The sequence below is a fragment of the Idiotropiscis lumnitzeri genome, chromosome 8 (assembly GCF_059441095.1).
Source record: "Idiotropiscis lumnitzeri isolate Australia: NSW breed Sydney's pygmy pipehorse chromosome 8, RoL_Ilum_1.0, whole genome shotgun sequence".
NCBI classification, from domain to species: domain Eukaryota; kingdom Metazoa; phylum Chordata; class Actinopteri; order Syngnathiformes; family Syngnathidae; genus Idiotropiscis; species Idiotropiscis lumnitzeri.
The window spans coordinates 19,307,903-19,335,231 of NC_142398.1; the positions used below are offsets into that span (position 1 = coordinate 19,307,903).

At 42.7% G+C, this 27,329-nt stretch overlaps 4 protein-coding genes across 9 annotated transcripts; 3 read left to right on the top strand and 1 right to left on the bottom strand.

Annotated features, from left to right (window-relative positions):
• Positions 1-119: 119 nt before the first annotated feature.
• Positions 120-3,437, top strand: ntan1 (N-terminal asparagine amidase). 2 transcript variants are annotated; one of them, XM_088301770.1, is made up of 10 exons: positions 120-361; positions 744-846; positions 1,527-1,592; positions 1,676-1,784; positions 1,851-1,924; positions 2,005-2,058; positions 2,143-2,196; positions 2,281-2,378; positions 2,753-2,866; positions 2,962-3,437. In XM_088301770.1, exons 1-10 carry the CDS (start codon positions 281-283, stop codon positions 3,139-3,141), a joined length of 933 nt encoding a protein of 310 aa, XP_088157896.1. In that variant the 5' UTR covers positions 120-280; the 3' UTR covers positions 3,142-3,437. The 2 variants fall into 2 exon arrangements, with proteins under 2 accessions (XP_088157896.1, XP_088157897.1); XM_088301771.1 differs by having other exon boundaries at positions 2,008-2,058.
• A 369-nt stretch (positions 3,438-3,806) lies between these two features.
• Positions 3,807-7,353, top strand: LOC148332607 (mpv17-like protein). Its single transcript, XM_088301772.1, has 4 exons — positions 3,807-4,510; positions 4,896-4,966; positions 5,356-5,385; positions 5,516-7,353. The coding sequence occupies exons 1-4, from the start codon at positions 4,207-4,209 to the stop codon at positions 5,750-5,752; spliced, it is 642 nt and encodes a 213-aa protein (XP_088157898.1). The 5' UTR covers positions 3,807-4,206; the 3' UTR covers positions 5,753-7,353.
• Positions 7,354-7,736: 383 nt separating this feature from the next.
• Positions 7,737-13,629, top strand: bmerb1 (bMERB domain containing 1). The gene is made up of 6 exons (XM_088301773.1): positions 7,737-7,977; positions 9,610-9,730; positions 11,633-11,706; positions 12,880-12,994; positions 13,074-13,156; positions 13,265-13,629. The coding sequence occupies exons 1-6, from the start codon at positions 7,890-7,892 to the stop codon at positions 13,390-13,392; spliced, it is 609 nt and encodes a 202-aa protein (XP_088157899.1). The 5' UTR covers positions 7,737-7,889; the 3' UTR covers positions 13,393-13,629.
• A 1,439-nt stretch (positions 13,630-15,068) lies between these two features.
• marf1 (meiosis regulator and mRNA stability factor 1) lies at positions 15,069-27,296 on the bottom strand. 5 transcript variants are annotated; one of them, XM_088301765.1, is made up of 27 exons: positions 27,174-27,296; positions 26,465-26,675; positions 25,446-26,297; positions 25,170-25,320; positions 24,161-24,375; positions 23,975-24,092; positions 23,713-23,885; positions 22,955-23,455; positions 22,225-22,379; positions 21,920-22,078; positions 21,598-21,784; positions 21,155-21,333; positions 20,997-21,077; positions 20,649-20,888; positions 20,402-20,521; positions 20,134-20,315; positions 19,795-20,015; positions 18,964-19,106; positions 18,743-18,876; positions 18,158-18,360; positions 17,841-18,068; positions 17,504-17,740; positions 17,179-17,433; positions 17,022-17,082; positions 16,834-16,938; positions 16,532-16,708; positions 15,069-16,379 (listed from the first exon to the last, which is right to left on the bottom strand). In XM_088301765.1, exons 2-27 carry the CDS (start codon positions 26,615-26,617, stop codon positions 16,222-16,224), a joined length of 5,388 nt encoding a protein of 1,795 aa, XP_088157891.1. In that variant the 5' UTR covers positions 26,618-26,675; positions 27,174-27,296; the 3' UTR covers positions 15,069-16,221. The 5 variants fall into 5 exon arrangements, with proteins under 5 accessions (XP_088157891.1, XP_088157894.1, XP_088157889.1 ...); XM_088301768.1 differs by having other exon boundaries at positions 26,091-26,297; positions 26,465-26,678; positions 27,174-27,287; XM_088301763.1 differs by having other exon boundaries at positions 26,465-26,678; positions 27,174-27,287.
• Positions 27,297-27,329: the final 33 nt, after the last annotated feature.

Below are 27,329 nucleotides of genomic sequence, written 5' to 3' on the forward strand. Positions count from 1 at the left end.
AATGTTGACTGGTTATGCAGCGTATCTCCAGAATTTATCTGATTGCTGCGTAGAAATATTTACGTAGTAATAATGGTGAATATATTTTGTTGTTTCTTTTCACAAGAGGGAGACTTCACCGTAGGGTGATACGCTGAGACATTAAATATCAACGTAGAAGAAGAATCTCTTCGGACTACGGAAGTGTTCGGTCCCAACAATAAACATTCATTTTAATCATAAAGCGATGTAGTCGCTATTTTATAAAATAATAGTATGTTAATCCGTTGATTTTAGGGACATGCCTTTGCTCATTCAAAATATACGAGTGGAGCGTATAACTTCGACTGCAGATCTCTTCGACAAATATCCACAATTACAGGTCGGTTTGCACAGTTTGGCTAAAGTTAGCAGTCACCCCCAACCAATAATAACATGCTCTTTGGTTTATTGTTATTTGTGCTGATATCGAATTTGATTCATCATATTTCTGCAAGATTTTATAATGTTTGCATTTATCGCCCTTACACTGATGATCGATGACAGTATGTTGTGCATTAACTAAATTGCCTGGAATGTGGTTGACATAATGGAAAAATATTGAGGGAGTTTTAGTCATTTGTCTCTTGATTCTGTCATACGTGTCGTAGATTATGTAATGAAACTTGCCTCATCCCTTACCAAGGGCTACTGCAGTCTTTGATGTAGTTTGTCAAATCATTTTGATTACCTTAACCTGTAAATATTTTTTTTTCATGTAACAGGAAAATGCTAAAGCCTTTCGTTCTCAGCCGCTCACTGATGTTGACCCCAAGTGCCTCCTGTATGTCCAACAAAGAGAGTTTGCTGCAACGACACCAGCAGACAGTAAGGAGGAAAATGTTACTCATAAAATTGTTTAGGTATACTTTTTCTATTAATGATTCTACCCGAGACTGAGAAGAGTAAGCCAACAACAACAAAAAATGGTATACTATCTGTTTTTGTTTGAACCAAAGTGGACTTAATGGTAGACAACCTACCGGGATACATACTGGAAAAGCCGAACTGGATTGTTTTTCCAAACGGCAAACCACATTTGTGGAAGGAACTGAAACGTGCCTTCTGTCGAACGTACCCTTCAAAACTGGGATAACTGAAACAATTTGCTCATAAAGAATGGGACAAAATCACTTGCTGAGTACAGCACAAGTCTCATTGGAAGTTAAAAAAAACCCATTTGATTACAGTCATTCCCTCAAAAGTTTTTGCAACAAAATATGAAGTTAAGGGTACCATGATTTCTGACTAGGCCTGTTTCATTATTTCTTTTAACAATCATTAGAACAATTGAAAAGCAATGTCTTATTTTCATTGGTTAATTTATTTTTTTAAATTTAATATTACTTTTGTAAGATTGAAGTTATTTTGAAGGTTTCTGTTTTTTTTCTTTCAACATTTTCATCAGTGTGTGTTAATTTTATGTTTTGTATGCCTGACATCATGTTAACAGCCCAAATTAAATTGTAGATTACACATAACGCCTAACATGTTATCTACTATCCCAGATAATGTTTCAGTGATTGGTTCTGACGATGCCACCACCTGCCATTTGGTTGTGCTACGGCATACAGGTAAAACTTTTTTACACTCTGTGAGAACGCACATATCCCTTTTCAGCCTGTATATGCGTTGAAATCGTGTTTCTAATTGTTAGGAAGTGGAGCTGCATGCCTTGCACATTGTGATGGTTCCAACACTTACGCTGAGGTCCCCCTTCTTATCAAATCAGTCACATCACTGAGTACCTGCTGTAATGAGGGCAGGTACGATCCAAACATGCAGTGCAATTCTTAATTCATTTACTTTAACCTCCTCATTTCTCCGCGTAGACTTGAACTCCATCTTGTCGGTGGATTTAAGGATGAAGCAATGACATCCCATGAACTCAGCCTGAACCTACTGGGTATGGTATAATTCTCTTGTTTCCCTGCTAAATAATAACAACTTGATGATGTTGATCTTAAAGATCTCTTCATTTTACAGCAGCTTTCCAGCAATTGAAAGATGATATCCATCTGCAAACATGTTGCATCACAGGTGACCAAATGTGACGATTACATCTTGTTTGCAAATGTCATCGTACCTGTCTAATCTATTCTTCTCTGCTCCTCTCCCCTAAAGAACTGAATGATGTCTTCATCAATGGTGTTCATAAACCTGCTGTCTACGGTGTTGGTATGTGCATGCTGCCCAGGAAGTGATGCTGTTTTAATTGCATGCTGCTAATCATTTGCCTTTATTTTTGTGTTTTTTTTTAAGGTGTAAATGTTAAAACAGGCAAAGTGTTCCCTGCTACTTTTCCTTATAAAGGACCAGCAGAGGACCTGCGGTCAGCACGCACCTTCACAGGGGGACAGGTACCTGTATCAAGTAGCATGTGTAAATTCACAAACCAAATCCCTGACATTAAAAAAAAATATATATTAAATACGCGAGACCAGACCAGAAGCATTGAAGTTGAAATGCAGTTGATGGGAAAACATTGTGACAAAGTCAGTTGCTCTTAAGAGTAGTTAGTTGGTTAGTTATTAAATTATTTGCGTTTTTAATTATTAGATGTCTGCGTGCACTGTATAATGTTGTATGATGCGGGCATTAAATTAGTTTTAAGTTGCATTGTATTAGATTTGCTCATATCTGCATATTTTTGTTTTGGTCTCACTGAAAATGAACCGCCTGTTTTCTTTCCAAGATCAATTAAAATCTTTTTTTTTTTTTAATTCTTGAACAGATGGTTGACATTTACAACTCTAGTCGAGGACTTGTAGAAGTCGGCCCATGCAAGTGGTCTCCTAATATGGAAATTGCCTTTTGGTTGTCACAAGATGATGCCATCATTTTAAAGGTAAATGATTTATAAGCAGCTGGTTCAAGGTGTGTCTCGGCAGCGATGCCTCCCAGTGCGTATATTAAATGTTGAATTTATTGTATCCTTATTAGTACTTGTCCACATCGCCAAAGGCTGAGCCCCCGCACTTTGTCCACCACATCAAATCGACCATCCAGTTCCTCCTAAAGCACCCAAACTCTGACGGTCTCTTCCCTGGGGGTCAGCCACAGCTCTACCACAGGACTGAAAATGGCGATTGGGAGAGGGTTGCCTCGCAACTTGATACTTGATTGATTCTTTTTGACCATCCATTCACCATCTGCTATTCTCATTGTGTCTTAATAATTACCTTAAGTCTATTAAATGGCAACAATGACTCATCTGGCTGGCCCAGGGGAGAAGTAGACACAAACTGCATAGTTCTTGCCCGCTGAAGCGACTGGATGTTTCCACTCGTGCGAGCTGATGTAAAACCTTCCATCTCCTGTATCAGTTTAATTTCTTGCTATGCCTCATTTTTCTTTGAATGCACGTTTGTGAAACCTTATATTCTGTATTGTAATTAATAAAATTATTTTACGGGCAAGTTTGGATAGTTATAACAAATTAAAATTAAAATGTACATTCACTGCCAAGCCTCCCATTTACATTTACAAAATGAAACGTGACGGCAAAAGTAACGTGACACTGTCCTAGTAGTGTATTGATTGTGTTAAACATTCCTCCATTTGGGTTACCGGTTCAATTCACCAACCTATACAAACATTTTCGTCACGTAGAATATGACATCAATATAGATGTGACAAAAAGTAATTTACATAGAATGTCAATCTGTCAACCATCTGACCATTCCCCGCCTATAGCGCTGATGGGTTCATTTAACCTCGCCCATACAACCATCCAGCCAATCAAAATCGAATATGGGCGGGAGCACGCCGATAAACACGCCCCGCGCGTCCTCTTCCCACCTTCAAGCCGAGACGGAGAGTGTCCAGCCAACAAGAGCCCGACCGCTCCTTCTGTGGACGATTCAACGAACAAGCGCTGTATCTCATCAAAGGCTTAACATTTATCCTGCCAGATGCATCACAAAACATACATTTTGATCGTAACGAGAGCGTTTTCCATCGCAAATAGGCTGTTGTTTTGATGCTGGGAAGCTCATTGGGTAGAGAATGACGCGCGTCATTTGGCTTGTCTTGACCGAATAGCATTGTGTGAATAGAATACCGGCATGCGCTGTTTTGTATTTTTGCGTTGTGGAATGTAATCTCACTCCAAAATGCAAGTTCATTGTGTGACCGTCTTTGCAGTTGTCACGTAACACATTGTGTGTTCTATTTAAGTCTCCCATAATGATAAAAACGTTTATTAAACATGTCCGTCGGTTCCCTTGGGTCACCAATGTGACGTTGTACGGTTGCCTGTTTGCGGGAGGGGATTTTGTTCATCAGTGGTTTTCGCAACGGGATAAAATGGATTGGAACCATACTCGGAATGTCGCCGTGGTCGCGTTCAGTTTCCATGGCAACTTCAATTTCTTCTGGATGCGCTTTCTGGAGCGCAGATTCCCGGGGAATTCCGCCGGGATGGTGATGAAGAAGCTGTTTCTGGATCAGACCACGGCTGCGCCCTTGGCCACCAGCGCCTTCTACACAGGTCGGTTAATTGCTAACTTGGAAACGAACCGCTTATTTGACTGTTTACGGCATGATACCAATCAGGCCTGCTCTTCTGTCCCGAGTTGTAGCGTAAAGGTCAACAATTGTTCTTTGACTTCTCATGTTACTTTCTCCTCACGCACCACTGACGGAGCTAGGATTTTTTTCCTTCTGTGTGTGTGTGTTTTTTACAGAGAAACATTTCTCATTTTCAGTCGACGGAAGTGACTAAATGGCTAAAAATGGGTAGATTTGACTGCTTAACTCATATTGCACAAACACAGTATTCATAAAAAGCGTCAAAGTGCCAATTCTAAATTATTGCGTAAAGTGCTTAATGGATGTATTCCATTTGTCAGTGAGATGTCCTTTGTGTTCAACAGGTGTCAGTTTCTTAGAGGGCAAGGAGGACGTCATGGAAGACTGGAGGGACAAATTTCTGAACACTTACAAGGTGAGTAGAACAAAGAAGTCGACGTGTTATAAACATCCATTTTTTTGATGAAATTGCTGATGGTTGCTTTTTTCTCTCTACTCTGATTCTGAAAAAAAAATACAGAAAATGTCTTTCAGATCTGATGGACTTTAAGACTGAGAAACATACAGTGGAATCTCTTGAATGAGCCCATTCAAGGAACAATTTGTTCTCTGCTCTCCTTTCAATTTGTTGCGAACTTGCATTATTTTAAGACTGTTTCGAAACGACAAACTTTGTGTAAATGCTTGAGCAGATCTCGGAAAGTCTTGTTATTGTTAATTGTTAGGTTTTAACTTAAAAATGAATGTTTCTATTTGCCTCTCCGTTTGCATAGGTGGTTCATCTTATGTTATTTCTCTTTTCAGACTGGGTTAATGTTTTGGCCCTTCATGCAGGTAAATATTAAATCTCCTATACGAGGGGTAGAATTTGTCTCTTGGCCGTTACTGGCAATATATGACTGAAAGTGTTGAATGCTTTACAGCCCCTCGTTATTATAATTTTTTTTTTTTTTGTCTCCCACAGTTTCTGAACTTCGCCTTGGTGCCTCCGTACGTGCGGACAACCTTCAGTGGCTGCTGTGCCTTCATTTGGGCCACTTTCCTGTGTTTTTCGCGTCAGAGCGGCGACGGCACCGCTGGTGCCGCCCTCGAGTGGATGTTCCCCTCCAAAGAGGACGGAGCGGAGCGGACAGCCAAGGTGAAAAGTAAGATTATTGCTTCGCAAGAGGCAGCTGAAAATTCTTCATCCAAACATAAGTGAATCACACAGAAAAAAGTCATGGAGGGTAGAGGGCAGCTCATAAATGACTCAGGGGTCATTGAGTGTATGGTCAGAAGGTGCTCCTCAATACTGTTTTAACGACAGGAGGTTGTTGTCCATTTGTTGTCTTCCGCAACGCAATTATCATGTTGTAACTCTTATCACTACTGCGAATCTCCTCACTCTCACTCACGTTTGTTCTCCAAAGAGGCTCCAATCAGAGGTCATAGGTCATCTGATACTTAAAGACTGTTCGCAATGTTGTTGCTCTATTGTGGCCGGAGTATATAATCATATTCAAGAATGAAACAGCTTATTGCAAAAAATATGCAGTAATGGGACCTGAGAACAATTGCCACAAAATTCTTTAAATGGTACACTGGCTCGTAAAACCAAAAATAGCATCTCCGCAATTGCCATGGTGACCCCTGATCACCTAATTTGTTGTCATACAAAATTGCGGGTCATCAAAACAACCATGCTTATTTCGAGGATTAATGTTTACAACAAACATTTGCAAACTCCTTTCACTTGAGAATTTGTTCAGGTATTTTTATGCAACTGGCTGTAATTACGCTTCTGAACTGTAGGGGGAGCCCACAAAATAAGATGTTCATATGATAGCAGCTGAAGCTATCACGATGTTAATCATGATTGTTGAGCCATTGAAAATGAAAAGTTGAGAAATCGGGTTGAGATGGTTGGTGCTAAGATCACATTTGCATTACTGTCACATAATCGGAGCATTGCTGATCATCCCCAATTTAGAAACAAATAGACATTACCTGGAGTGCTTCAGTTTAATTCAGAATGCCACTACAGTTTACTCAACATGCGTACTGCACGGATAAAGGCATCCACTTACTTGAGTTTGCAAAACTGATGCTTCTTTCCATGTTACGTAAATGTAACACTCTCGTCTTTTTTAACCATTTTTTCATGTGTATTTCAACGAACATGCCTCCACATTGTTTTCATCGCATGCTCTTATTGTAATATTGCAACTTCTTCAATTCTACAAACACCACTGAGTATGTAAACAAGAACCTGTTTGTTTATTTGTGAATCCTAAACTTAAACCTCTGGCAAAAAAAACGTTTTTAGGGCACGTATCGCTGCACTCGGGTGTTTACTATCATATCACTTGTAAGCGGGCGTGAAAGAGTGCTTTTATTACAAGGTATACTAATGTGATTATTTTTATTTAATTTGTCTCATTGGTATGAAGGAAAAACCTCTAATGACAATGTTGACTGATTTTGTTGATGTTGATGTTAATTTAATAAAAACAATAATTATCCTGAGCTCTTTTATCAGACACCTTTCAACTGTACTGGAATTATTTATTTTTGGGGTAGAATTTATATAAAGTTACACTGTAAATGACTGGATTTATTGTGTGCAAATGTCTAATACATACATGACTGAATTATTTGTTTATTAGCAATTGGCTGGTGAAACTATATGCTGCATTGATTTTGATACTGCACAATTTTTGAGCAGTGATGTGGTCTTTTATCATATTTGGCACTACTTATATTATTGTGACTGCTGTGATAAAGACATCATATATATTCATGAATAAATGCATAAGTTATGTAGTGTCTGTCTTTTCTTTTGCAGAAATTATTTTTTGTCCTTATTGAACCTTTGCATTAACTGTTCAATGAGATTTTGTAGATGAGCTGCGTGAACTCTACAATATTTTGGTTTGGTCAGTTTTAATTGTCAGGCCCCCCAAAACCCCCCCGTGGATTCTTAGCTCCATTTGGGAAAAGCTACAGATACTCCGATTGAAACATGGAGCCGGCGTCCCAGCACGCTTCCGGTGATGTTTACGCTTATATCTGTATCGCACTTTGTTCCAGCTCCATTTTTTTCAAGTGGGCTATAAATGGAAAAAGTTGCGTTGAGTGTCAATCGGTCTCCAAGCCAATGGGAGTCTCCCAGCTTTTCATTTCCTCGTCAGCACTGCGCATGCGTCCTGCATCCCCTCCATCTGCACGTCGAGGGACCGAGGAGCTCCGGATAAAGATGCTCGGCGTCTCATGCTCAGCCGGCTGAAAACTTGGCTTCAGGAGGCGTTAGACTAGCGTAAAACTTGCGTATTTAAGACCAGACAGTTCTCTGGGCGAACATGGAAATGAAGAAGTCGTTTTCGGACACGGAGCGGGCACTCAGGAGCTACGGCGCGGTGTCGCAAACGGCGTGGACGACGGACAAAGGTGAGCAGCATTCCGGGAGGAATACAGTCGTGGTGGAGGTCGATGTGCATCCACGCTGCGCTAAAGTCCGATGTGTCGTTCGGAGACAGCGACGCTGCGTTGTTGTTCAAGGTTGCAATGTGCACGCATGATTTAGGCCCACTTGTTCGGCAACGTATTTGCTATATCGTAATACAGTTCTAGCTTTCACATTTAAAAAAACGGGTTTTAAAGCTTGAAGCTTTCCATTGTTGAAAAAACACATTGCGGCCCACTAAAAGCATGAAAATATAGTTTAGATTTTCACATCAACTAGTCCAGCACAGTTGATTTGGCGGGACTAATTAATATTAAGATGCATTCATATATATATATATATATATATAATCATGTCTGTTAAAAAGTAATGAAAAAAAATGCGCACAATTTTGTTTTATTACTAAACCCTAATGACGCAAGTGATGACATCCTCTGCGATACTCCCCACTGAGGACAAGTCACAACGGGGGAGCGTGGTGTGAACTTTAGAGAAGAAAAAGATGCAGCTATATTTTCCACATCTAAAGCCAGGTTTCCTCTGTGTACACACAGAAGGGGGGTGAAACAGAAGCGCAGGCCCCCTCCCTGGGCAAGTCTCCTTCAGGGAGGTGGGAGTGCGGTCCAGGAGTGTGTATGTGTGCAATTGTGACTGCAGGATGTGTCATCAGCTGCATGTCATGCAGATGCTGACATTCACCTGTCGTGGAGCCTCCCGCATGCTGCCGACCTCATTAAATCATCATCCCGGGGTACACTGATGAGGCTGTTTGTTTAATGAATGCATCTTATAGGATGGCTTAATTAAGAGCAAGCGGAGATCGACTGACGTGTCCGCAGCTTCTCGTGCTGGCATGAACTTTGTTTTATCGTAAAACTCTAAAGTGGTAAAACTGGTCATTCCTTGTTGTCTTTAAGAGCGAACTGTTGGTTTGAAATGTTGAGCCAGCTCATAGTTGTCTTAAAAAAAAGTCCATTCAGCTCAGCGATCAAAAATGTGGAAAAAGGTTGATTAAAAGCACTCTGGCTTTTTTTTTTTCTTTCTTTTTTTTGCATTGTGCCGTTGCGACCCACTGTAGAAACTTTGATGTGCTTGCAATTCCAGCAAGGGAACAAACAAGCCCTCTTTTTTCTGTTTGAGGCTCGTCTGCTTGCTTGTGGTGAGTCAGCGCCGTGATCACTGACTGCAGTTTGGCTCTCTGCAGGAGCTCCAGATGTAATTTAGTATTTTAAAGATGTTTGACTGTATTTTTCATGAATATTTTGTGAGCCATGTATGTGGAAACTGCTGTTTAAATGAAACCATAAACATATTGACTTGCTAGCTTACTTTTCCAATCACTACTTTTGTATTTTTCCTAATTAATTCAGGCATATCCATGAGGGGGTTTATATGAAAATGTACAATTTGGTGCTGGTCCAAATTAGGCCCGTCCATCCTTGACCGAGGTCTGTGCTCTGTGCTCTAGTTATCATATGTGCAAATAAGATTCATGAGATGAACCCTGGGAAAGTCGGCATTGCGCTCGCTGTTGGATGCGGTTCTGCGGGATTTGAGTATAATGGCTCGCTTGGTTTAAGTGTGTTCAATAGAAGTTTCCGGTTTGTGTTTCCCAGGTCACTGCGACGTTTCCATGGCGGAGAGCATCATGTGTCCACAAGAGATCGAGGTGGAGATGGCTCGGATCCAGCGTCTTAGGGAGGTCCTTGTGCGTCGGGAGTCCGAGCTACGCTTCATGTTAGTTGCAAAATATTTTATAAGAAGTCACAAGAATGCCAGCAGCTGTCCTTGGCCGCTGAATGAGGCCGTTTACTCATTTTTACTGATTAGCAGTGGTGAGCAGTCAAGGACATTAAGGCCATCTTTACAACCTATTAGCTCCATGAAACTGGATTCACTTGTTCCCAACTTTTTATTCTTTCATTTAATCGAGCTTCTCTTGGGTTCATGCGGATGTGTGCTGTTATTTTTTTTTTAATTTATTTAACCAACCAGATTACAAATTAGCCTCACTGTGCCAGTTAGCAGGTCCAAAAGAATGCCAGCAATTTTCCGTCCTCTGATTGGTTGGTCAGAGAAAACTTGGTACAGCCAATTCAGTAAATATATATATATATATATATATATATTATTATTATTATTATTAATAAATAAATTAAATCTTGTTTTTTAGTCTTCCCAAAGCAGTTTCTAGAGTATTCTAAATTATTATTAATGATTGTAGTCACTCCCTGGCCATATTACAAACACCATAACAACAACAACGCAATCATCATTGTATTGAAACTGAACAATCACGTATGATATGATGAATGTATATAAAAAAATTGTAATTTGCTATGAAAATTATATACAATCTTTTCATCCAATACATTTTTTCGATAGCATCTGTCCTCATTATTCCTAAACGGAATCTTGAAAAAACAGGCTCACTCCACACTGTACTTGTAGTTTATGAATGTATTAATGGTAATTTATTTTGTATAATTTAAGGTGACATAGTTGATGTTTGAAGCACATTTGAAATGTGCATTGTTGCTTGTTGTGTGCACCGTAAGATGGTCTCACGTGACACAGAGTGACTTTGTGGCGAGTTCAAGTGGACAAGAATGGCCTCATTAGGCTGCCGCCGTGCAGTTTATCTCTCCTTGTGCCAGCCCGTGTTTGACTCGAGCTGCCACATAAACACGTGGACTTGTGTAAAAGCGGCGGTCAGAAGGCAAGACGCTTCTTGAATCCACTGAGAGACTTCAACACCAGGCTGTGAGAAGGATAGAAGCTGCGAATGGAGAAGCACGGCTAAAGGCGGGGGGGGCGGGGGGGACTGTGCATGAGTCATCGGGCTGATGTATCACTGGGAGAATTTAATGCGTGGCATCCGTCACAGAGGAAGAAGACGAGAATGCATGTTGATGCTGAGGCCCCGAGACGTTAGCTCCGTGGGGATTGATCAGTGCCCTTCCATCTGCCACGCGGGCTGATGTCGTGACATCTTCATGACAAGCTCAACAGGCATTCCAGCTCACAAGTCAAGTCAATCTGACAATTTTCACCTCTATATTTACACAAGAGGAAGACGCTAATCACTCTTTCATTTGTGTTATGACTTACGGACAGCGAGTTAGGGCAAATTGTGGGAAGTAGGCGAGGTACACCATCAACTGCTTGCCAGCCAATCGGAAGGCACACAAAGAAGAACGACCATCCGCGCTCACAAGGGCCAAGTTAGAGTGTCCCATTAACGTATCATGCATGTTTTTGGAACGCGGGAGTAAACCGGAGTACCCGGAGAAAACCCACGCAGACACACGGGGAGAACATGCAAACGCCACACAGGAAGGGTGGAGCCGGAATCGAACCCTGCAGCTCTGACCTGCGAGGCGGACGTGCTCACCATCCACCACAGTCAATCATTTTAGCATATTATAATATGGTGTTTTCCATGGCATACAATTAAGTGCATCGTAATCCTAATGAAAACAAAAATATTTGGTAAGAGATTTTTCTCTAGCCTGGAAAAAAAAAAAACAATTGAAGAAACGAAATTTTAAATTTGGGATGCATGAACAATAATGCATTCGATTTATATGGCGCTTTTCTGGGCAAGATGAAACCAGTAAACGTCTTCTTTTCTTGTAGGATGGACGACATCCAGCTGTGCAAAGACATCATGAGTTTAAAGCAGGAATTGAGACAGATTGTTGCAGTACCAGGTACATCTTCAACCCAAATCATTACATGCGGAAATTCTATTGTCAGCTTCTTTGTGTGATGCAGTAAAACAAGAGTGTGACAGCGTTCGGCATCAAGTACGTGTGCATGCGTCACAGTGATATATAAATAGGACGTAGATGTTAGAGATGTGCTCGAGAGAGCATTTTTCTCACCAAAGCACAATTTGAGCTGCTTTGTGTTGATTGCGCTGCTGCAGGCGAATGCAGCACAAATTTAGACATCAGCTTCATGAGATTTAATATAAGAGCTGTAGCAAAACTTAGATATTCTTCAGGCTGGTATTCGTATACCTTGTATAAAAAAAAGTGTTATTTCATGTTAAATGAGAGTACGCTTTTCCAGTTTCATCACAGAGCTCGTGAATCGCTACATCCTGAGTTGTTGTAACAGTCTCGGCTGGTAGCAAATCATCTTTGAAGTTTATTTCTGTACATACACCAGTGCTCCTCAATTATTTTCTGTTACACCCCCCCCGACCAGAAAGAAGAATATAATTTGCACCCCCAACCACCACCACCACCCACTCTCCGGCGCAACTATAAATAATAGCATTTTCGTTGCAAAACAAGAGTTAATACTCGCTGTGCACAATGGGCAATGAGAGCACCACTGCCAACTACTGGAGTGGATGTGCAATTACACTTTATTGTAGTACGGCGGGGAAAAAATCTTGTTCCCCAGGTTCACACGCCCTCCCCTCCCCCACTATTTGAGAAGCACTGCTTTAGCCACAAATTCTGTAAAACTAAGGCATTCTGCATTTCCTGCTCAGCTGACAAGTGGATTCATTACCCAGTCTCCCTCCGGCACCAACCCGATGGTCCTGGCCGCATGGGATAACATTGAAGCTGACTTTTCCACAGCATGAAAAGCTGCTATTTGCAGCCGTTTTTCAAACCAAGTTAGCGAGCAGTAGCAGACACACCCACACAGTTGGCTGTGCAACAAGGCTAATGCTTTCCATTTAATTTTCATACACAAGGAATGATACAACCACAGATCTTTCATATTTGCATAGTAATTTTTGCAAGCTTTAAGGTCATTTAGAGGTCAACTGTCCTTTGTAATGTTCACTTTTGATCAGAACAATGTTTGTGAAGGCTCACCGTATGCGGCGATGTCGAGCATTTAATTGTCGCTCGTTGCCGCAGAGAAAGACAAAAGCAAGAAAGACAAACAGCAGGAAGAGGAACTGATCCTGAAGATCCATAAACTGGTGCAGAAGAGGGATTTCTTGGTGGATGATGCAGAGGTGGAGAGATTAAGGTAAGATCTGAGAGGGGGGGAAATGCAAGCATGCCTGCGCTCTTGAAATTAAATCAATGTGAATATTACTCTGACGCAGGGAGCAGGAGGAGGACAAGGAGATGGCAGAGTTCCTCAGGCTGAAACTGATGCCCCTGCAAAACGAGCTCAAAGTCAAACAAAGTGAGTGGACATATAAGAAAGCACAAACAAACAAAAGCACGCACGCACGCAAATACACACAAGCACTTCTAAACTGAAAATGTTTTTTTTTTTTCATTCTATAATCAGTGGATCAAGATCCTCCAAAGGCCACACGACAAGACCTGGATCCGCCGCCCTACAAACCCTTCGTCACGAAATCGGGTGTGGCCATCATTAAGGACTGCTGTGGCGCCACTCAGTGTTCCATCATGTAATTGGCGGCCTTCAATGCACCTGCCAACAACTTGAGCAAACATCACTTCGAGTCAATCAGAGAACCTGTTCAGCTTTATGTTCCAGATTTTAAGTCATGTTTGCAATGCAACTACACCGATGTCAGGGAGGTTCGAGTACACCATACAGTAATCCCCTGCATATTCACAATTATCGATAAACACACACACACACACAATGTCCATGGAGTGAATTTTATTAAGTACGGTGCGCGGGGAGGGGGGGGGCATGTGGTGAAAGAATAAAAAGTCAGCTGCATCTGGTTACAAATTATGCCATGTGGTTATTTAATACTGAAGCTAAGTGAGCAGCACCAATAAAATCCTCCGTCATTGTTGCTCCAAGCAACATTAGGCTTCTTTATGCAACTTAAGGCCTCTATAGACCAATCCGATGTCGGACATCGTTTTTTCTTCCAACATTCTTTATTAACCAATAACACTATCTATTATCCAATGAACCTGAATTGTAAAATAAAAATCAGCACACACACACACACACACAATTTTTGCCTTGTGCTCTTCTATCCAGCCACATTGACATCATCCACAGCATTATTGATTGCGATCCTCTGAATTGTGTTTAAAGGATGAACAAATGCAATCTTCTTGTAAATACCAACATTTCCAATGTTTGAGTGCAAAATGATCATTCGCGTCGCCTTTTGTCCCATCATCTTCCATGATAGAATCTGTAGTGCTCGTGAATTCATAAAGCTCCTAATATTGTTATGCAGAAAATAAGCTGTACATATATGTTGAAATAAATGTCATCTTTCAGGAACTTGCATCTTTCGGTCAAGAAACTTTAAGCAGAGAAGTAATGCTTAGTGAAGTTTATTAACAAAACTGTATTGGTCCCTTAAACGATGTTTGACAGCAACAAGTTGTGGTGAGGATTAACAATTGCGATATATTGCATAGGGGGTGATTTGTGTCAAGTAAAATATGATTACAAAGCAGCAGTTTTAAATGGCAGCTTTGAATTAAAACCACATTTTTTTTTCTTTTCAATTCCAGAACAACTGGTAAACAAGTGACAAAACTTAAGCAATACAAATTGTGTTAGTATAAGCAGGCTAAGAATTAATTAATTTCTTTCTTCAGACATGAACTCGTATTCCAAAAAATTGCACATTTATTCTATAAACCGAAACTATGCAGACAAGCATATTTGAAGAGCTCTATACGGAGACCTGCACAAAAGGAAAAGCTAAATGTGCTTCATGTGTCCATCCTGAGATGGATGTCACTGCATAGAGAAAGCTCGGATTTACTCAAAAACTTTAAAATGGGTGTTTATCTGAGGTATTAAAGCTCTTATTGTCAAATCGAAAATCGGTAATTCAGTGAGCTGCGAATTGCTCGATCAAATAGTGTTCAACGTGGTCTGTAAAGGGCAGAGAAACCGATGCTGCAGCAACTGTACTTAAAAGAATTTCGATGAGCGGTCAACAGTTGGAGGAAACTCAAAATCCAGTCATGTCATGTCATGACGCCAGCCGAACTAGACAACATGTAAATGCTTGGCCACTGGATTAATGGGCTCTTACCCATTCTCTGAACAAAAACTGTCCGTAACGCACGACAAACTAACATTAAACCCACAACGAACTGGTAGCAAAACAAGCAGCCAGCAGACCAGAAATGATGGAAACCAACACATGGGGACGTAAAAACATGATGGCTGGGAAGGTACTATGACCGTGGCAAATACAAGCCATTGTAAAAGCCAGGAAAAATCCAGAGAGCCACAGAGGGTCATCAATGTGGATGTGACGCGTACAAAGAGGCTTCACACAGCCCCTGTGCCGCTCCACTAACAAGACCACCGCCTCCCACCTATGTCTATGCCCCAAAAACTCACATTTGTGCACCTAGTTTGTGAAAATCAAAAACCCCAGAGTTCTCCTCCTTGAATCAGCAACTCAGACAGGAGACCCCCACAGACTACTGGCAACAAGGCTGAGAGGGAAATCTCAAAAACTAATAACCTTGAGTACTTCAGTAGCGGCCAACAAGGGTGGCCCCGCCTCCAAGAAGCCGAAAACAAGGTGGAAGCACAAAAACTTATCACAAAGAATGTTTGTTTTTCCTTCTATCATCCGTTCCGGTCTGCCGCTGCTGGGCTTATTACGCCATGCGTCAAGTCATGTATGCACACCGTGCATATGTCAGACCGCCTCCAGTGGACAAAGAACCACACACAAACAGCTAAAAGAACACAAAGACATTGGCTGCTGGCTTAAAGTTTGTGCAAATACGCACAGCCTGGCCTCAGGTCGGGGACTGTCGCTTTCTGGCCCATAACTGTTGACCAAACCTCGCGCCACATTAAATCAGAAACAACTCAAAACTGTCATTTGGTTACGCTTATGACCGACGAATGAGTTTGTTTTAACATCCTAAAACATGAGCATCTCTTCAAATGGTTTGTTCGCTTCTATGCAATGGCATCCAACTCATCTTGATTTCCCGTGTGCACGTCCTTGGGAATAAAATTCAACTTCCTCTAGGGTGGAATGCAATTCTAGTATCTATGCGTGGGTTTGCAAATTGCAGAAAAACAGCAACAGGTAAAAAGATCAAGGCTTTGTGAGTACCACTGAATGAAACATTGATTGTGAAATTACAGACTGGATAGATTGCGACTGAGCGAAAGGCAGAATCTTAGAATGCAACGACGGGAAGCAGCAAAGCCAAATGCCCTTCGAGAGTGGTTCATCTGCAGCGTGATTACCATCGCTACTCAACTCTTCTATTCAGAGTTGCACTTCGGCTCAACTCGTTTGGCTCACTACGCAGGTTGCTTCAGAAACCTGATTTGAATGAAAAGTTGGCTGCTAGTTTGATTCTGCTGCGGGGGCCTCTTCTGCTGGGACTGTCCATGGACAAAGAGGACTCGGTGTCCGTGGGTGCCGCAGGCTCGGCGTCTTCGGCAGCAACTATCGTGTTGAATTTGTTGCATTCTGAAAACATAGATAAATATGTATTTGTAATAAAAAAAAAAAAAAGTTCACACCAATTGAAATAAAACATCCCATATGACAACTGATGATCTCCCAAGCACCTCAATGCTTGAGAATCACTTATCTAATGGCAATATTTCACCCATGCTGACCTGAGAAGTGGGGCGTTGGCGGAGCTTTCTCCTCAAAACGGATCAGGTCGGCCTGCTGCATTAGGACAGGGTCCGGGTGGAGCTGAGGCGACGGCAGGCAAGATGGTACCGGGCCACAGAGTAGGTCGACTGGGGACGTCAGACACAGCAGCTCAGAATCTGGTGCCGCGGCGGCGCCTGGAAGGTAAACAAAAAAAAAAAGGGAATAAGTTTAGCCAAATGTATTTTGGAGATACAAATGCAATATTACAGACACAGTTTTTTGTTGTTGTTGGTGCAAAGTATAAAAAGCCAACTTTTACTTGGATTGGGTTCTTCAGAATCGGTGGTGATGGTTGGGCTGTCTCTGGGGCTCTCCACGTAACCTCCTAAATGAGGGCTGCTGTGTACTGAAGCGTTCACCCTCTCTGCATGACATCAAAACACAATCCCGCTATCATTCACCGCTCACAAACGACGCGTTACCGAACGGATGCAATGAAGCTTTTGCCTTTCATATCGTTCTTCAAAACGATAATCCTCTTGTGACCGTGCCCTTTGATCCAGACCACCTGATGACGGGCAGAAAAAAATAATTGGAGCAATTTATAATACAATAAGCATAAAAAAAAAAATATCCCAAAATAGGGTCCTAATTGAATTGGCACCTGTGGAATGGCACTGAGCAGCTCATCAGTGCTGGTGTATCCATAAGCGCGGGACTCCAGGCCACAGCCGGTAAACTTTCGATAAGCTCCTTGGAACTCGGACAGGAAGATCTGGTTGTAATGGTAAGTGTGGAGCAGTGCGCGTACGTTGCGGGCAAACTGGTAAAGCCTGGTCAGCCTCACCCACTCCTCACCAGGACCACTTGTGGTGGTGCCGCCAGCTTGAATGCTTCCGTCCAATCCTTCACAGTAAAGCTGCGAAAGAGGACAATTAAAACACTGAATGTGACGTGATGTCACCGCATAAACTGCTTCTTTCTCTCACTTCCACAAGGTAGGGCAGACTCTTGAGTAGCTCGCTGAGGGAGAGGAACCCATATTCACAGGGGTTGAGTGGGGCTTTGTGGACCATCTGGTAATGCTGGCGCAACTCATCCACCTTGAGACCCTTGTCCACATGTTTCTCTTGAGACATAAGCAGAGCCAGAAGTTGCGATGTCAGTAAACGCAGAGACTTCCTGTTGATGAGCTGAACTTCCCGTCCGTCCGCGCCGTCCACCACCTTAAAAAGGAAAGAAAGTGGCTTACAAAACATGGATTGACTAGACAGATGTTTCAGGCAAACATTTTACATAGTAATGATCTGGAATTAAACACCTTACCTTAACAACATGGCAGAGTTTGCTCAGTAACGCCGGCAGGGAGCTGGCGTCGTAGTCCCGCAACCGCAGACCATAACCAAAGGTCTTGCTGTACTCTGTGAGCAGCTGGTTCACAGGAAGGCTCAAGTTTTTCTGCGCACGAAGAAGCTTGACAAGTTGAGCTGCCAGGGCTTTGATGCGCTCCACCTCTGTTAGGGCAAGCACCTTCTCCTCGCCGCACTCCAACACCTGGCAAAGACAAGGAGTGCAAGTTGGATCAGGAAAAAAAAAAAGCATAAAATCACATCGCTGCTAGAACCAATAAGAGGTTTACACACCATGAGCACTTCAGGGATGGCCTCAAAGAGCTCCATGAGTTTGGTGAAGCCGTAGTAGCTGAGCTTACACTGACGTCCAAAGTGGTGGTGGTAGGTGGGGATGAACTTGCTGAAGGGCATTCGGCAGTGAGGTTGGTGACGGAGGAGGTCGACAACCTCCTTTCCAAACTGCTTTGTGCGCTCCATTTCATCCCCGGTACGCTCTGTGGTTAAACAGGCACTTTAGTTGCTAATATACTCAAGCTTTTCATTCATTTAAGACAGGCTATCAGCCGCATATCACCAATTGAGCAGCAATGGGTATCCCAGAGGTATAGTCCACTTTGCATTTGAGCTGCTCAGACTACATGTCATTATTTTTCTATTGGCTAGCTGAAGTAGCGAAGCAAATTGAGTTTTTTTTTTTTTTTGCACAAAGATGGTGCCATGAGAACAGATATCTAAGGCCAATCATACATTGAAGAAAGAGTCAATGCAAACCCATTCTTTTCGCAATTTGACACAGTCATTAATGAACATTCCCACCAGCGAGTAAGAAACTTCTGAGTGTATTCAAGTTAGTGCAGGTCGTGAGGGTAGCAGTACCTCTCTTGGGAACAGAGATGATGGTATCACTTTCATGATGCGTGGTGGTAATGGTGGTGTCGGGAATCTCAGACAGCAGGTCGATGAGATCACACGTGCCATAGTCTGCTACATTCCAGTCTCTGGAAAAGCACCTGATGAACGTGGGATAGAATACATTCAAATCATGAATCACTTGTGCAGCTACAAAGCCAACTTAGAATTATGACGTGCTGACGGACCAATGGTATGCTTGCATGAAGTCCTCGACAGCAACTTGCTTGCTGGCTTGAAATTTGAGAAGTTTTAATAAGTCTTGAGTGAAACGCTTCACTTGGGCTCGATGTGTGAGCGTTAGCAGTCGTTTTGTACCCATGCCCAAGATCTGAAACGTAAATGTTATGTACTGGATCAATAACAAGGAAAAAGGATAATGATCACGTTAAATATTCACAGTGAAATTATTTGCTACAAAATGAGCAATGGTTGCTGATTTTCCAGGCATTGAATGACTAAAGTGATGGAACAGCGCCGACATCAATATGCTTACTGGCCTGTAGAAAACATCTGCTCCATAATAGTTTGGGATTCTTCATTATGATTGGCTTTAATTTAATTTTGATTTTTGAAATTCAGCTAGTTTTAATTTTTATTATTATTTTTTTTTTAAATGCATCATTTTAGTTAAGTTTTTATGAGTTGAGCATTTGTTGAGTGAAATATTAAAATTAAAAAAACTGAAAAAAAAAGGTAACCAAGCATTGTTTATGAATGTAAACTATAATTCTCAAACAATTCATTGGCCCAGCTTCCTAAAAAAAAAAAAAAAAGGGACCTTTTTTTCAGTTAATTTCGTTAAACGTAAGTTTTTTTTCCAATTTTAGTTTTCGTTATTTATTTTTTTGTTAAATATAATAACCTGACCCTGCATGTCAGGCTTCACAATTGCTTGACAAATGTCCAAAACAGAGCTTTACTTATAGTTAGATGAAAAAAAAAAAAACTTGAAATAAAACGCGTAATGATATCGCTCATGAGTAAAATCTTCAAAAACAATGCGGTCAAGACAGTACCTGCAGGACATGTGGCACGGCTTCGAGGAGCTCGAACAACTTTGTGTAGCCATAATCGGAGACGCGGCACTGCTTGGCAAAATGATGATGGTAAGAGGGTATAAACTTGCTCATTGGCATGATGCAAGAAGGTTGACTCTTTAACAGGTCAATAATCTCTCTGCTGAACTGAATGAGTTGAGGGTTGCCAACTGGACTCTTGCATCGGTGGAGCCACGGCTCTGTAAGCAAAGCAGGTTAATAATCACATGTGAGGGTCGTCACTTAAACTCACAAACTGTTAGGAGCACAGATTTTTTTTCGGTTTTGCTTTGAATTCAGTTTCATCAAAGTTCTCACCAGCAGAGTTTTGCGCCGGAGGTTTATTTTGAACCCACTTGATGACTTTGTAACCATTCTGAGCGGTGACTATGGTTATACTGGGGACACATGCGATGAGGTGCTCCAAAGGAACTCCACATTCCAGTGTCTCATTGCCCAGCTCCAGCCGACTAAACTTTGCTTCATAGCAGTCTGCAAAGCTAAAAGTTAAAGCAACACAATGTATTAAATGTATACGGTGAGGGAACCATGACACAAATTAGAATGGATGAGCATATGTAGCCACCTGAGGAGAGGAAGTGTTCCTTCGTGTGATTGAAGCAATTCGTGAACCTCAGAAGCCAAAGCGCTTAGAGACATGACCACAAATGGAATTGCGTAAGAGTCTGGGTCAAAGTCCGCCTCACTGTGAAATGCACAAAAGAAGAGCACCAGAAAATCAATCAATAAATCATCAGACATCTGCTAGGCGGGATGGAAAGGAAACTAATGATATAGGTCAGGTGTGTAGATACTCTGTGTAAGATACTTGCCTGAAATTGCGTTTCGCGTAGTGTTGTCGGCAGATGGGTTCATGGTACTCCAGCTCCTCGAACACCACGGGGCTGCCGCTTGTTGTGGAAGAGCTCTCCACTGACTGAGAAGATCCCAGTGGACTCTGACGGTTTTGGCTGCTTGCAAGAAGGCACACCAGCCTCGTGCCACCCTGATCCCGAACAGCCACGACATCCGGCAGCCTGTAGAGATCGCTCATCAAAAGCCTACGTCGGTATCTGTAGACGAGGCGGAAACGCAGTACGAATAAATAAGGCAAAACCCAAAGGATTTTGTTCTTTGGCATGGTTGATTATGATTACCGGCTGGGAGATCAAGATACTTACTTCCTCTCATATATCTCAATGAACTTGAAGAGAGGAAGGCAATTTGCAGGTGCTTCCTGAAGAATGCTGCTGATCTCTGAGCTTGAAGACAACAAACAGGTCAAATTAACCTCCGCAATGGTCCCACGCAATAAAGCCTATTGTCCTAACATTTGTACCTGAGCATGACCATGGATTTGTTGTGGCCACCTGTGATCAAAGACACCTGGATGCGCTTGCCTCCAATTTTGTAACGGTGCAGTCCACCGACAGCACTAATAGCCTGCTGTAAGGACAACATCTGGATTGTAGCCTTAAGCTGATAGTCTGTGTGGGGACTAAGATCAACTCCTTTTACCTAAAAAATAAATAAGATAAATAAAATCACTCTTAAATTGCTAAGCTTTGGGACTCAAATCAACTTAAAAGCGGTAACACATTCAGAGAGGATGCAAAATAACGTTCAAACAGCCTAAAACAATCCAAAATCAATTTAGGTCATTTCTCCAAGACCATTACCATGCTGGAGCTTTTAAATATTCACCTCTCGGGCCAGTGTAGTACCCATCGCTACTCATTAACATGTTTATCATAGCGATACTGTCAATGACGACGGACATACCCGTCCAAATCGCAGAAAGGTGTCACGTAGCGTTTGTTGTAGTTCCTTGCGAGACATTCTGTAGTCAAGGTTAGCCACCTGGATTTCAGCTCCATCGGAAAACGGCTCAGATGGACCATCTGGACAAGGGCTTCGAGGAGCAGCAAGCATGGGAGATGAGCGGCTAGAAAGGCTCGGAGATGCAGTCCTTTTTTGAGAGAAACAATCAACATAATACAGTACATCATGTACTGAAAGTTGGGATATATGTTAAATGACAATCAGTGCTCAAAGACACGTCGGCTCTGTTCATAATCCGAGCGTGCATATGAAATAAGATCACCTGGAAGACCAAGAACCCTGGGACAAAACAAGAGGGCTGAAGCTTCTGTGGAGGTTCAGCTTGCTGAAAGCAGAGGGCGTGCTGATATGAAACTCCGCTGAGCGTCTCTCCCCATCAACAGGCGACTCGGACTCGCTGCGAGGATTGGAGCCTTCCCTTCTACATGGACGAGACCAAAACGTTGAGTCTTCAACAATTCAAGTCGCGATCCACTTGTCAGGCTCCGATTAACAGTCACCAAATAAAACCAGGCATTGCTCATCAAAACCCTCTCCTTGAATTATTTTCCCTTTCAATGTGTGTACCTTTTCCTGAATGAAGATTCACCAGTGAAGCCAGGTTTGGAAAGCTTCTCCAGCGATTCTATCTCACCATTACTATGAGGTGAGGAGGAGGCTGGCCGCCCTTTATCCAGATGGTGGAAACCCGGTTTAGGTTTGGTGTCGGCACTGTTCAACTCCTGCATCAAACAGAGTGTTGCTCGATGTTAATGCATACAGAATTAATGTATGCATGCACTCATGGTACTGCATTCAACTCAAAACAAACACAAAAAATAACTACGGAAGAGAATGGAGCAGTTTCTTCCGGGAACACCAGTCGCCACCAAGGAACAGGTTTTCTCAGGAAGAAAACCTGCAAGCATGAGGGTCAAGAGCCAGAAAGCTAAGCTATATGAAGCAGACTTTGGACAAAACACAAACAGGGCTCACACACACACACACACACACACACACACACACAAAAAAAAGACTATTATACAGTTCAAGCTCAAGCTTTGCTGAAGCTGTTAGTTGAGATTTAAGTCACACATTAGTATAACAATTCCAAAATGAATAATACAATAAAACATGCAGGACATTAGACGACACACCCAGCCATGACTACAAAAACATGCCACGACAGATGATTGATGTTAAGCAAGCAGCCACAAGCCGTTAGTCAAGCCAGCGATTAAGAGGACAGGGGCGGGGCACAGCGGGAACTACAGGCAACGGAGGTTAATGGAGAGCAGGCATTGACGAGTCGGCTGACCTGATGGGGCTTTGCAGGAGCGACACCCGGAGGCCCTGAGCACCCCCTCTTGGGGCTGTAGGGCCTTTCAGGCAGGGCGCCAGGTGTGTAGCATGGACGGGTAGCTCGCCGTGCCCTCCTGGGCGACCGTGGCTTCTCCAGGGGCAGAAAGGAGGAGGACATTGTGTCGTGGCTTTGAAAAGGTTGGGGCAGTGTCTGAGGCAAGGGGAAGTGATGGGACCGAGACTGAAGCTCACACTCAACACTTGCATCGTCTCTGGGACGCGGGGAGACGGAGAGGCTGATTCGATGGCCAAACACGTCCTCGTTTTCCATTCGCTTGCGGGCACGCGATGCTGCCTCGGGGCTCCCAAAACGGAGGACGGCGGTGCCCTGGGACATGCCCAGCACCTTGCCGCCACAGTTGTCTGAGAGTCGGCGGAGCCTGAGCTTCACAGCGTTCCACAGGCTCTTGTCACAGTTGACAGGAAGGTTGTGCACATAGAGCAGGTTGTAACTGGGCTGAAAAAGACAGCGGGCCTGTCTGGATTTGTCTGGTTTACACTTAAATGTTTTTGTTGTCCTTGTTAGTTGAAAAAAAAAAAAAAAAGGATGATTGTAGAGTGGCTCATAATGGGTAAAATGTAAATGGAGGCTCAGCTTTATAAAAGAAAAGTCCACTTTCATGGACTACCCCATTACAAGTGCCCTTTCATTGAGGCCATCACTTACCTTTTTCAAAATCAAAAAGTTAAAAACGTCACATTTCTAATGCCTACCTCTGTTTTGAGAGGCATGCGCGGAGGCAGGTCAGCTGTGATCTCTTGAAAAGACACGTGAATGTGGGCGTGCTGCAACAGGGCCTGGGATGTATGGTTACCATGGACCAGGATTACCTGGAAACCATGGCGATGGCGCAAGTCACTCAACTCGCTTGCAAAGTTTACATCCGCTGTTGAAATGAAGGCATATCAGTTTATAAAATCATTTGCTGACATGAAGTCTTGATGAATGGTTACTGTGAATCTGAATAGCACGCACATGATACCAGGACAACAGTTGCCGGTGCAGCGTGGGTCTCAGCAAAGCGCCGTAAGCTCTGACGGAGCTTGTCATCAGCAGCGTTCTTGGCTGTGGCATTGATGTGAGCCACCGTAACCTGGTGATGAAAAGTCCATTCACATGTAGTCGAGCATTTGTTTCCCATGAAGATTTCAGGCAGATTACCTGACAGTTGTTGAGCTCTTGGATAACCGCTTTATTCTCCTTGCTGATATCGCACACACAAATGAACTCTGCCTCTCGGTGGCCCTGGAAAAATCGGCTGCGTATACGCTGCACCACGACCTCCGCAGATCTTCCACTAGGCACGCTGCAATTCTCTATGTCCCAAAATACGCCGACTGGAGGGATGTTCTCTGTACCGCCACTTTCTGGCGAACCTAAACACACAAAAATGGCCAGTCAAAATACATAAATAATCCCCTTTTCAGGAATTTCATGCGTTGCTCTTCAGTCAACACAGCAGAGAGATTGACAGTAGTGTTCCAACATTCTCAAGTGTAATTAAATGACACTATCCCCTTTGCGTCGCGTGTTATATGCTGCTCTTGACACACATTCTATGAAAGCAAGCCATACAGCATGATGGTGCGGTCATTTTTATAATAATGATGCATCACCTGTTTGGAGAACATCAAAGTCATAGTTGTAATGTGATTTTTGTTTTAGCACAAATTAGTCAAGTCTAGAAGTAGTTATTGGTTTAAAATCAGGAGTGTCCAAACCTTTTCCTCTGAGAACTAAATACTGAAAAAAGCAGCATGCATAGGCCATTTTGAAATTATTTGACTAATTTATTAAACACAAAAAAAAAATCTATCAATGAAGCATTTGTATATTGTTAACACAGCATCAGCTGATTAGAAAAAGTGCAACTACATCACTGTTTTGAACATTGTTAACTGGCATTCCATTTTACAGTTGATGAATGACAGCTGTGCTTGTCAGTTTGGGTCACTAATGAGTTTTCCATGTATGGGGAAGCAAGTGTGGGCCAAACAATTTGCTGCGTGCGCCAATGTTTATCTTTAATCATAAACTGCTGACTTTACTTTGGTATTTTTAAAAACAAATGACTGTAAAAGATTACAGACAAAGGATAAGTGGTAGTTAATTGAAAAAAAAAATACAAGCATCTTTTGATTATGATGCATGAATTCAAAATTGCACGTACCATATTTTTGGCCAGATTTGCCATGACTGAGCGCCACACTATCAGATGAGGTGCCACAGCCGTTACAAATAGGGATCGTGACTGGAGCTGTTTGGGGAACAGGAAGATTGGGCCACACCTTGTCTGACTTGGACACAAAACCGTTGACGGGCTGCAAACAAACATACACAATTACACACACAAACAAACAAATTACAACAAAAGACACAGCAACAAAAACAAAACATTAAGTTACCTTAAGTGTTCAAGAAATAACCAGTGAAGAAATTCACCAACCTTCAACAAGCAATCCTGGCAGTAGTGCACCCCCTTCACACAAACTGCTTGCTCAACATTTAGGTGCAACGGATTAGAGCACAGATGTGCTGATGTGGATGTGGTGTTGGCAGGGTGATCACAGAGAGCTGCACTTGTCTGGGTTCTTCTGACCATGGGACTGCAGTCCATACCACAAATATAATGGCCAGAAGAGGCCAGGCAAGAGCCATGCAAGGGAGCCTGAAGAGCAGAAACGTGTGGGAGTGAGGAAGCCAGAAGAGAGTGAGGAGGGAAAGAGACTGGGTTGATTGGAAGAGTTTCAGCTGGGTGGGTGTTAATGAGCGCTGGGCAACAAGCGGTGTGGGGCTGTGCAGACATGGGCTGGGAGGTGGTGACTGAAGCGAGCCTCTGAGGTGCGTAGCCACAACTGAGCAGCGGATCGTAAACATCATCTTTAGGTCCACAGTTCTGCCTGTGTTGGTACTGAAAAACATTTGAGGCTTCAGAGCAAGGCCCAGACGTGCCAATGTCACTGCTGCTGTAGCTGGTCGTTGCCAATGAGTCAGAAGCTGCATAGAGTGGGACAACACCAGCAACACCTCCACCGTCTGATAATCCATAGCCCTTGGTGATGGAGTAATCACATTGGGCACAAATGCTTACTTTGGGGCAAGGCCCCTCTTGTTGTTGTTGTTGCTGCTGCTGCTGCTGCTGCGGCGGCTGTGGTGGAAGAAGCAAAGAAGAAGGAGCCAAGGGAGGAGTGGGTAAAGGGAAGAGCGGGGAGGGTTGGGAGGATGAAGCATGGTGCAGAGGGGGAGGAGGGACATCCTTCAATTCCAGCACCGGTTTTCTGCTGTCCATTTCATTGTCCTAACAGGGAGGAGAACAGTACATTTAAACTGCGTATTGACAAAGTGCAGGATTTCTGATTTGAGTAACAACATTCTAGTGCATTATTCTGAGATTAAAACATTAAAAAAAACTTAACTTTCTGCACTTCTGAACTGTACGCAAGTAGGTTACTGCATGCTGTATACCTTTTTATTCGTTTCAGGAATGACGATTGTGTCATTGGCCGTGAAGCAGTCTTTGAGTTTCCAGAGAAGAGCTGAGGCTTCTGTTTTAGAATGCCCGGTCCACGGGGAGGTTTTTGGGCTGCATACAGATCTCTCCTTTCCCAATCCTTCCATCGTCCAACCTCGAGAGGTCTCTCGCCACACTTGGATCTCCCTCCTCTCTCATTCTTTCCTACTGGAAGAAACAAAAGTGGCGAGTGAGACCATGGTGGCTCATCTGACTTCCTTGTAGAGCAGGTGATGCTGTTGTTGTATAAGTGCATTGATTGCACAATTGGTAATAAACTTTAATCCTATAAAATGATCTGTAGTGTCAAGGATATCGCACTTTTAGTAGATAACGTGGACGGTTGCTGGCGCCAGTCGAATTTATCAAGTGATACGTAGTTTGCGATTCTGGTAGTAAGTTAGCCAAGTAAATCCCACTTGTCCTTGAGTCTTGACGAGACATTTAGCTATTAGCTAACGTAAACGACGAAGCCTAGCTAAATGTCACGTAACAAGTTTTAGCGTTTACCTGGCGAAGCAACGGTTTCGTTTCAGCTAACAAAGCCTAGCTTACTTATCTGCTATACACTTATCTTGGAGCGCTTCCTGTTTCATGTTGGATTCACAATTACACGATTTTAAATAGTATACCTTTCGGTAATAGCAACATCCATGAAAATACCTGACAAGATTTCGTTTGTCACATCTTTCTCAAGTAGATTGCTCCACTCATACCAGCTCTCCAGTTGAAACCCCGCACCTTTTTGTAACCGACCTCTGCCAGAAAGCACTCGGAACTGTCGCAAATTCGTTCATGGGCCAAACATCCTGTTATTAA